Below are 11,329 nucleotides of genomic sequence, written 5' to 3' on the forward strand. Positions count from 1 at the left end.
ATACTAAAGAAGCAGAGTTGAAGAGGGATTATTCTCGGGGAGCGAGACACTGGAGTAGGAGAGCAGGGGACCGTTGCTTTCATGCAAGTCTCACGGACTCTACACTGTGTGAGGGATAAAAAGAAAAAACAAAATTTTAAAGAGTACCTACGTCAAGCATGAGATGGACTGGATAAGTAGTTTAAAAATGTTTCTTTAAAGCAGTAGAATACTTCCTCTTACTAAATAAACTTTTACACACACTGGATATATCAGCCAAAAAAGGAGATTTCTGGGACAACTGGATACATCTGAACACGGACCGGGGATTAGATTAAACAGAAATGAACTGACATGGAAAAGTGAAGACCATTAACTAAAAAAAGTAGGCTACAAAAGAATATTAGAGAATGATCTCATGCTAGTTTGAAAAAAAGGCAAATATGCACTTTCCATCTTGGTACAAAAAAAAACTACATAGATATATTTTTAATATATGCATTTATAATAAGATATATAATATGCATAAAAAGAGACCTGAAAGAATAAATATCAAGATGTTAACAGTGGTATTAGGGCAATCTATATATGTTGCTTTTGCAATAATAAAGGGGAATTTTTATTTATTTATTTTTTTAAAAGATTTTATTTTTCCTTTTTCTCCCCAAAGCCCCCTGGTACATAGCTGTATATTCTTCGTTGTGGGTCCTTCTAGTTGTGGCATGTGGGACGCCGCCTCAGCGTGGTCTGATGAGCAGTGCCATGTCCGCGCCCAGGATTTGAACCAACGAAACACTGGGCCGCCTGCAGCAGAGCGCGCGAACTTAACCACTCGGCCACGGGGCCAGCCCCGGGAATTTTTAAATATTAATTTTTTAAAATTATAAGCACAACCCTAATACAAAAAGTGGAACCAATGGGTGAGCAGGGAGGTGGAAAAGAAGCACAGCCTCTGTCTGCCCTGAGGCCTCACAGTGTGAACACTACCGTACCAGATCACAGCTACTTCCCAACTTTTTCACATTATGGCATAGTGAGAAAATAATATTTGTATGACTCAAAGTCTGAGAGAATTAATGCAGCTGTAACCCATTCAGTTGGCAGTAACATACAGTTTGGGAAGCTCTGAATTACGAGCACTTGTTAAATTCCAAGCACTGTGCATAATATCATTTATTCCTCATAAGAGTAACAGGACTTACTACTAACCTCCCCATGTTATAGTTGTACAGAGAGGTCAGACAACTTGCCCGAGGTTCCACAGCTAGAATTTGAATCCAGGTCTCCAGAGCTCATGTTCTTCACCAGGACTCCCTTCTCCTTCGTTTTATGAGATAACCCCTTGGGTTCCTTGCAGTCTGCAGACCAAGTGCTGCAAACCTCTCTTTTAGCCCCATCTCTTTCCTCCATCTATAAAATGTGCTCTCAATGCCTTTTGCCCACGTTAACTCAGTGTCAACCTTAAAACTGAGACTCGCCCTCTCTAAATCCCCAGGTAGCACTCAAGCCCCACTTCCACCAAAACTTCTGCCCTTCAAGTGCTACCTGCAGCTCGAGTGCTGCTGGTTGCCAGCCTCCCACTCCACTCCCGCTGCTTACTGCTGATAAAAATTCTATATGAGCAAGGCTATAAAAATAGGGACATTTTTGCTATTTCTAACAGACTCTGTTGATCTGTCAATAGTCAATGAATACGATAAAAGGAATTTTCAAACAAACAAAAACAAAGACATTTTGGGTGAGAAAGAAAACCAGAACAGTGTTGCTAACAGCTTCACCAAATAAATACGTAATTTCCTAACACTCAGAAATTGTACTTAAAGAAATGCACAGGTTTTAAAATCTAACACTTAACATCTAGTTTGTTTCACGGGACTTCACAGAACCTAATCTACTCATGTACTCATTCCACACTAACTGATAGCAGCCATTACAGACCTGATCCCGGGCTTGGCTCTGTGCACATTAAGGTGAGCCGGGCATAGTCCTTGCCCTCCAAAATCCTCACAGCCTAGGAGAAGACAAATCTGTAAACCAACAGCAGCAATGTAATAAGTATAGCAGAAGTAATAGCACGAACAACTATAACAGCTAATATTCCCCGACCATTTACCAGGTACCAGGCAGAATACTAAGCGCCTCACCTGGATCAACTCATATTTCCCACAACAACCCTAAAGGTCGATACTACCCCTTTACTAGTGAGGGACAGAGAGCTTAAGTATGTTGTTCAAGGCCACATGGTTAGTACCGGTAAATGATGGAGCTGGGATTTGAATCCTGGTACGATTTGAGACCCCACGCATCAACCACGAGCTAACAGACACTCCAGACGCCAGAAACCTAGGAGTGGGAGGGGTGCTCAGGGCAAAGAGCCCTGTGAAAATGAACCTTGAACTGAGCTTTAATGAATAACTAGGAATCTGCAAGCATATGAAGACGGGGAGGCCATCTGGATAAAGGGGACAGAGTGTGAGCATAGATACTAAGTACACAGCAAATTGTGGGGACTACGACATGCTTGGTGTGGCTGGAACGGAGGCAGGGGCAAGAGACGAAGAGATGGACAGAGGTCTGAACAGAGAGGGCCTGGCTAACCAGGCTGAGGGGCTCAGGTCTTACAGTAAGAGCAGCATGAGGCCACCGGAGAATACTAAGGGTGGAGGGGGCTACTCAGCCAAGATCTACGTGAGCTCTCATATTGGAATGGACCTACGAACCTCTTAAAATATATCCCTTTGTACTGCTTGAACCCCTTCTCCAGTGTTTCTGTGACACACTTTGGTGAGGGGAATCTCAAGTCTTCTGGCCAGTTCTGACAGCAACAACCCTCTTCTCTATATAATGAATGGAAGTCTGCCTCCCTGATGTTACCATCCTTTGGGGCCATTCAGAACACCTCTGCTCCCCCTCTGCTCCTCCTCTGCCCCCAAACAGCCCGCAGACCACTGAAAACAGTGATCAGGTCCTCTGAGCTTCCCTGAACGCGCCATTCCTTCAACCAGTTCTCTATCTGGTATGGTTTTAGTCTCATTCCCATCCTGGTTGTCCCCTCCGGGATCCCTCCACTTTGACAATAAACCTCAGAGCAGTGCCTCTCAAGTTTCATTGGCTAATCCACTATAAGAAATACATTTTGTATCATGACTCTGTGTACATATAATTGATATAAAAGTTTCGGGAGACAATGTAATACTTTCTCCTATTAGATATAATGTACTCTGATATTTTCTATTCCATTCTACTCTGTTTTATTTTTTAACATGCAGGGTAACACTCACTAAATATATTTCCAAGCCACTGAAGGGGCAATCTGAAACTCATTGCTCTGGAACATGGGGCTCAAAACTTAACTGGATGCACCAGGTCTAGTCTAACAGTGCAAAGTAAAGCAAGTCAACCTTTGTCTCTCCAAAAACAGAGCAAGCCCCCTGTTTCCAGGGAGCCAACACCCACCTGTGCAGACAGCAACCTGATCTGCTGTATTCTTCCTCCTCCTCTCCTGACTCAGGTCTCTCCCTCTCACACCTGCTGTGTGCTTTGCCATCCACACAGCAGCAATTCAGGCAGCAGCCGAGTGCAGACACCATGCCAGGCAGCGAGTGGAGGTAAGAAGTCTCACACAGACTAAAGGGAAATCTGGATTTGAGTATGGGGCCAGATTTACTGCGTACTCTCCACAAGACCTGGGACAAGACCCTTGGCCTCTCTAAGTCTCAACTCCTCTTCCTGCCCAAACTTTCTTCATGGGTTGTCGTGAGGATCCAAATGTTTCACGAACAAGACTATCCCTAGTAAACTGCAAAGAACTGGTATTCCAATCTAGTTAGAAGGCTGTTATTGATCCACCTTACAGACAAGAGACAGAAAAGTGAGTTGGCTGACTGCAGATTTCCACCCACTTGCCTTGGCTGAGGGCAGCATGGGACAGGGCTCAGACCATTCCTGTTTAACCTCCTTAACTACTACTGGGATCAAGACCACAGTATATACATAAGACTGTGCCAAAATCATCACAGACTAGAAGTGTGGGCTCAGACCAGCAGAACGCAACGCACCAGGCTGATATAGGTAAAGTTGCATGTGGGTTCAACTTGGGAGGAAAGAAACATCACAAGTCAAAAGATCTAGATCTGGTCCCTGTTCTGCCACTTGTTGGCTGAGAGGGTCACCTATCCATTTAACCTCAGTGTACTCCTCTGTAAGACTATCTATATTCCATGTGTAAGTACTGAAAGGGCTGTCACACCAAAGATGGAGCAATCAATCCTAGTGCAGAGCTGGAACAACAGAGAAAAGTAATACCACCGCTCGTAGCAACATTTATTGAGCATTAAGCATGTGCAGGAACTGTTCTAGATGCTTTACATGAACCAATTCATTTAATCCTCATACCGACTATATAAGGTAGAAACACTTATTACGCTCGTTTCATAGGTGAGGCAACTGAGACACAGAGTGATCACATAAGTCTATCAAGGAGGGTGGAACTAGGATCTGCCCACACAGCCCACACAGGCTGACTCTAGGGCCCAAGGCTCCAGCTCAGTCCAAAGAACAGAGGAACGGGTAGACTCATAAAGCAGCCAACTCACTGATACTGTTAACGGGCTAACTACACATCTGTCCAGGATGTTACACAAGGGATGCCTTCATGGGGAAAGGGAGGGGACAGGTTGTCTGCAATGGTTACTAAGGTCCCAGTCAACTCAGAGTCTAGACTAGGCACCAAAGAAGTACCATTCCCCAAATTTGCCATGCTCTCTCTCACCTCACTACATTTGCACATGCTGTACCTTTCAAGTGGAATATCCTTTTCTTCCTCTGCCTGGAAAATTCTTCCAGCTTCTCAAGCCTTGGTTTGGTGAAGCATTTCCCAAACTCCATGCTACTGTTAAATGTTTCTCTGTGGTCCTTGAAAGTGGAGAGGCTTAGAACAGAGCAAAGGGCTGAAGCGGGGAGAAAGGGAGCAAAAGGACAAAATTCCCACATATATGGGAAAGAGTGAACAGACCCGGTTGGCTAAAGAGCACTGGGAGATAAGAGTGGAAAAGTATAAAGACCTAAATGTTAGACTAACATTTGATTCTGAAGGCAATGGGGAGCCACCGAAGTTTCTAAAGCAAGACAGCACATGATGAAGTGGTATTCTGGAAATCAGGGAAAGACAAAACAGAGCTGTGACCTTTCCTCCATAGCTCTCTTGGGTCATGAATTTCGCCCCTCCCCCCTGCAAAGCACACAGGGCCAAAATAACCTCCAATTCACCCAGGAGCTTTCTCTTTTATACTGCCTCACCACCATGAATGGCCATCACATACTGAAAGCTTCCTGTGTGCTGGAGCAGTGCAGGCAGGTGGCTGGGGGGCCTCACAACCTAGCTGCAGAAAAAGACCAGACAATGTGCTCTATGTGCCAAACGATCTGTACAGAACAGGAAACAAGAGCCTCAAGGGTAGGGCTGAAAACACCATTAAACAGACGCCATCTGAATCACGCCACAAGAAAGGCTTGGTCCTGATCAGGTGATGGTGCCAAGGCAGGGAATCTTGAAGAGCTGAGAGAAGCAAGGTTCACACACAGGACAAGGCAGTGTCCCACTGGCTAGGGCGCAGAGCTCGTGCAGGAGGACAGAGGTAGATGAGGTCAGACAGGGGGACAGGCCAGCCTGTGGGCTCCAACCCATTCAGAGGAATGCAGACGTGGTCCCTCAGGCACGGGGGAGCCCCACAGGCTCTGAGCTGAGGGTAAGCAACGCCTGCAGTCTGTTTCATCTTCCTGGTGCAGACATACGTCCCTCACCGTTGGGTCTTGAAAGGGTAGCGAATTACTTCTGGATATTTCTATTTGCATAGTTCTTGGGCTCAGAGATATTCTAAATTAGTGGATTAATACTTTGACTTGATAACCCCAATAAGGTACTCTTCTCCAAATTTCCTCTAACCTAACAGTGACTAAGAACCTTTTTAATTTTCACTAAAACTATATTTGTTTCCTCCAACGTCAAGAAATATCTTATTCTTAAAAGGTTACAGATTGAATATAAAATACGAGGTTGGAGAAGGAGGACTGCACCATGTTCAATCTGTTAAATCAAACTGAGGGCACTATGGGGGAAAACACTTAATTGAGCACTGGCTATGAGCCAGGACTGTGCTAAGAAAATAAATAAATGCATAAAAAAGGTCTTTCCCTCAGAGTTTACAGCCCAATGAATTTCATAAAGTAGGCACCAAAGCTAATTTGGTAAATTAATCAAATAAGACCCATCCATATAAAATCCCACCTTAAAGCCATCTGCCGTCATCCTCTGTTCAGCACTTCTTTCTGCCCTAGAGTCTACCTGATTTTCTGCAGTATTAAGAGCATATTAGGAGCACAAATATCTAATCTCTAAATTCTGATGTCAAATAAGAATTTAATTTTAAATCTCTTCCTCTTCTACATAGGAGTCAATTCAGTGTGGCTCCCTGTGAGCAAACCAAAGAGTCCTTCTCTGTGGACCACGCCCACCATGAGAAAAGGTGTGTTGTACTATAAAATGATAATCTTTCAGACTCTGGTCCATGGTACAACTCCCAAGAACTGCTACAGGACACCACTTCAAGCAACTAAGTTCACAGGAATGTGAAGGCAAGACAGCTGGGTAGACATGGATAGCTATGCAAATCAGGAGCCCAAAGATGGCACATGTGAAACTTGGAAACGCTTAGCATTATAATAATACATAATATACACTGACGACAGCTTGCTAGCTCTCGTAAAGTGAATGAAGGGAACTAACTCACCATTTTAGTTGCTACTATAAAGAAATTTTGTTATTATTTCACAAAAACCCTTCTACTTGTATTAGAATATCACAATGCATTTTCAGAAGCTTAGATGTAGAATTAACTAAGACACAGAAATGTATATTTATCTAAGTCAAAGGACTTAGACTTTACAAAGACTTATTTGTAAAGTACAGAATCAAATGCATGGCTAATACTTATTTTCTCGGATATTACTAACATAATCACTCCTGACCTACAGACAGGACAAGCACTGTGAGATTATCCCAATCAGGCTATCAAGCCTTCACTTTGAGTCAGAATTGCTCTCTTTAATTAATCAGTGCTAACCAGTGGCGGCGGGGAGGGATCACCAAATTTTAGTAGCAACCCAAGCTCTAAATCTAATAAAGGTAAACAGGCTTCAAGAAAAATACATGATGCTTTTTCTCCAATTTGGATTACCCATGCCAGGCCTCCCTTAGCATGAAGGGAAAAGTTAAAGAATTAATTATGTATTCTTGAGACTAAAGAATAACAAATAAAGAGAATCAGTTCCTTAAAGGAAAAAGGGGGCAGGATCTGGAGTCAGAAGACCCACATTTGAGTGTTAGTGCCAAAACTTAATTTCCAATCTTACTTAAGTGAGTCGCTGAACCCTGCAGAGTCCTCGACTTCCTCCTCGGTCCGGTGGCTGTTGTCACTGACCTGCCCCGCGTGGCTGGCCTAAGTTATCAGACACCATATATTTGAACATGCTGTAGAGGGTGCATTAAGATAATTATACAGATGTGAAAGAAGACTTTCGAGCACACCTTTTGTGAGTTCTGTGTTTGGATACTTAATACCCTGTGACACAGCTCTAGATTGTCCCAGGGATTTTTATAAAAATAAAATAAGAACTCAGAACATTTTACAAATCACCAGTTCTTATTGCTGTACTTACGACTCCTTAATGCTTATTTTTGCCACATATGTGACTATCATGATTTTTTGTTTCACAAAAGGAAGGTACAACCATTCACAGCTTTTTCTTCCCATAAATTTCTTTAGTTACAGTGGCTGAATGACCTCCGAATTTAACTATGTTAAACAGTCCATAAAGTACCTCTAAAGGACTTAAATTCTTATAGAGCACAATCTTTTCACTCTTGGTCACTGAAAGAAAAAAGAACAACTCTCCTCAGAATAAGAGGAAACGATATAGCTATTGTCTCACGAAACCCCAATGTGCAAATAGATAACTCCATATCTCGTGCAGTCTTCTCTCCTAAGCTCCAGACTCATATACCCAACACCTAAGAGATGTCTCCACTTAGCTGTCTCATGGACACTTTAAACTCAACATGGCCAAATCAAACTCATCTTCCCTCTCCAGGTCTTCCCTTCCTGAAGATGCTTCCTTTCCCAATAAACAGCACTATCATCTTTCCAATTGCTGCAGTCAGTAATGCTGGAGTCATCCTTGATTCCTTTCCCCTTCTAATCCTCTACCCACACCTAAGTCTCAAGAACTGCTTATTCTTATACCTCCTAAACAGCTCTCAAAAATTGTCCACTTCATACCATTTTACCTGCCACCACCCTAGTCCAAGCCACCCAGTCTCTTAACCAGACTGTCGTAATAGCCTCCTAACTGCTTGGGTCCACCCTGCGGCCCTTTGACAACTGGTTCTCACAACTATCACGGCACTTTGCTTAAAACTCCACTGTTTCCAAACTCCTATTTAAGAGGCTGCAAAGGACTCTTACAATCTGCTCCCTGCCTACTCCTCTAGCCTTGCTCTCCTCCTCCTGCATTCTATGATCCAGCCATGTGAGTCAAAGACTGATCATTGTACCCCAATCTCCTGTTCCCCTCTTCCTCAGTAATTGCATCCTAATCCTGATTTTTAGCTGAATAAATGGCCAGGAAATAAGGCTCCTTCCCAGTCTCCCTTGCAGGTAAGTGTGGCCATGTGACTGGGTTTGGGCCAATGGGATGTGAGCCATGCCCCTAAGAGAGGAGGTGTGGCCCTCTCCTTCCCTTTTCCCTCTCCTGCTGGTTGGAAAGTGAAAAGTGACAGCTGAAGGAGCCATTTGGATCACCAAGTGGAAGGTGCCTGCAGAGGATGACAACACAAGATGGATGGAGCCAGATTTCTGATGACTGTGAAACTGCCATATCAACCCTGGACTCTTACATAAGCAGCTTTATTGTGTAAAGCATTGATGCACTGAGTTTTCTGTCCCTTGAAGCAGTTTTGCCTAACCCTAATACATCATACCATCCTTCCAGATTCTCCATTCTCTGGACTCTGGACTTGTGCATGCGATGCCCTCTGCGTGAAACACTAACTCCTCCTGCTCTTTGTGTGCTTGCATCCTTCAAATCTGAATGTTACTTCTCAGGCCAGTCTTCTTCCACTTCCCGGATGAGGTTAAATACTCCTGCTATTTTTTTCCTTACGCTTTCCCTTGGATAATACTCACCACACCGATAATTGCCGGGTTAACGTGAGTCTCTTTCAGTACCACATACTCTTTAGGAGCAAGTCATCCAAGTGCTTGGCACTCAGTATAGGCCCATCAAATATTTGCTTAATGAATGAATGAATAACGTCATAGCCCTTGAGTGATTTCTGGACCACACCTTGAGGACTTCCTGATCTCACATTAGAGGACTCCACTAAACTCCACCTGTAGCTCTATTCCTGTCAGACACTCTCACAATGTAAATAGTGTTTCTCTCCATTCTCTTCTGGACAATTCCAAAATGTGTCAACTCCTTCAGCAGATCTGCAGAACGCTCTCTGCACTGCTTCATTTTCTCACAATACTCCTAGGACTAGAGTGGAAAGTAGTATGTGTTCTCTTAAAATTAAAAAAAAAAAGAATCGAGACCCATCACTAACTAATATGATCATTGTTTTCAACAGCTGAGGTGACTTAAAGGTATTTGTTTAAAGGAAAATATAAGAACCAAATAAACCACATTATTTGGATTCTGGCCAAGTACAGGAAAACATTCTTAAAATATTTTAGAAGCCTCTGGTTTTAGAGTGCACATCACTTTTTAATGGCATTATAGGTACTGTCACTTCACTGCTTTATGTATTCACCCTTCATTGACACTAAAGATTCTACATGGCTTACTCATTTCCACAAATTAAGCACCTGTTTCTTATAACATTGTGGTGTTAATGAAATAGGGTCTCAGGAAGGAGAGAGTGGGACATAAGACAAACAAACATTAAGAGATCTGAATGACAGTCTCAGTTCTGCCAATGACTCACTGGGTGACCCTGGATCGGTTCTCTTCTTAACTCTTAAAATATTCAGTACAGATAATTCCTAAGATCCCTTCCAAGGAAAACATTTTGTTACCATATCAATTTGCTGCTACTGATTTAATAGAGATGACATTAGTGATTATGCCAAAGACTATATAATTACAAGTATTCACAGGAAACCTGGTACTTGCCTATCAGTTCTATGGAGGTTTAAGTAAGTCTAAAATATGGTTCTTCAAGGATCTAAAAACAAACGTGTATTTTGGAAAAGCAAATTTTTGCAGGACGAGAATGGCCTTTAGAATATGAGTTTTTCCAGTATATGTTATTCTCCTCCCACATTTGTCAGGCTCCCACACTGGATTCAGAAGGTGCTGTGCAAAAAGCCACTTGTCGGTAAAACAGAATGGTTTTCACTGCCACTCCCTTGATTGCTACATCCCTTTTCCCTTAAACTGTTCTGGAGCCTGATCAGGAAGCTCCAGAGAGCAGGCGATCCAGCGTCAGGCAAGGGCACAAATGTCTGTACTACAACAAGCAAAGGCATCTGGGCTTGTCCAGTTCTTCACAGCAAGGACGGCCTACTCTAGGCTTTCCACACCTCTAGTAACGATTAGAGAGATTCGTAGCCATCTCCCGGAGTGAACAGGCTGGAAGCGTCCCATGTGGGTCCCGGCACCCCATGCTCCCATTCTTGGAACCTGCGGATCCTATGGGTTCCTGCCCGGCCTCTCCAAAGACACCGCCCACCCCTTCACGCCCTTGGGGGGGACCGCCCTGCCCCCGCCGTCGCCAGCCAGCTCTGACCTCCTCGAACTGCTCGCCCGAGCAGCCAGCGCCGCGAGCCTCCAGCAGCTCCCGGAACTGATCCAGGGTGACGGACTCTTCGCCGCGGCCCAGCCGCTCTTCCAGCCAGCGCAACAGAGCGCCGTGGTGCCTAGACACCAGAGACTCGAAGGGCGGAGCGGGCCGCAGCGCAGCCGCCGCCTCTCGCAGCCGGGCTGGCTCCAGCAGCGCCGCGGCGGGCGGCAGCGCCGGGGCCGCGGGGCCCGGGCCGGGAATCGTGCCCGAATCCGCGACCCAGTCCTGGTGCGGGCCCCAGCCCTCACCCCCGGCGGCTCCCGCTTCGTCTTCACTGCTGTGACTCGAAGCGTTCCCCATGGGGTCTCCGTCTCGGGCGCCCGGCTCTGCAGCCGCCGCCGCCGCCTCCCCGCCTCGACCTGTCAACCTCCCACTGCACCCGGCGGGCGGGGACTGGGAGGGGACGACGGCGGCGGCTGTGGCTTCCGGCTTCCTCGCCGTCAAGTG

At 44.9% G+C, this 11,329-nt stretch overlaps 1 protein-coding gene across 3 annotated transcripts in view; it reads right to left on the reverse strand.

The window, feature by feature from the left end:
• ZZEF1 (zinc finger ZZ-type and EF-hand domain containing 1) overlaps positions 1 to 11,326 on the reverse strand; it is a 112,725-nt gene extending 101,399 nt beyond the window's left edge. Inside the window, exon 1 of one of the 3 annotated variants that reach the window (XM_023653285.2) lies at positions 10,829 to 11,326. In XM_023653285.2, coding sequence (XP_023509053.2) covers positions 10,829 to 11,182 — 354 coding nt within the window. In that variant the 5' untranslated portion in view covers positions 11,183 to 11,326. Of the gene's footprint in view, positions 1 to 1,917; positions 1,986 to 10,828 lie in introns of those variants that run through there. The other 2 variants (XM_023653286.2, XM_070227910.1) reach the window with 2 other exon arrangements.
• Positions 11,327 to 11,329: the final 3 nt, after the last annotated feature.

The sequence above is a fragment of the Equus caballus genome, chromosome 11 (assembly GCF_041296265.1).
Source record: "Equus caballus isolate H_3958 breed thoroughbred chromosome 11, TB-T2T, whole genome shotgun sequence".
NCBI lineage: Eukaryota > Metazoa > Chordata > Mammalia > Perissodactyla > Equidae > Equus > Equus caballus.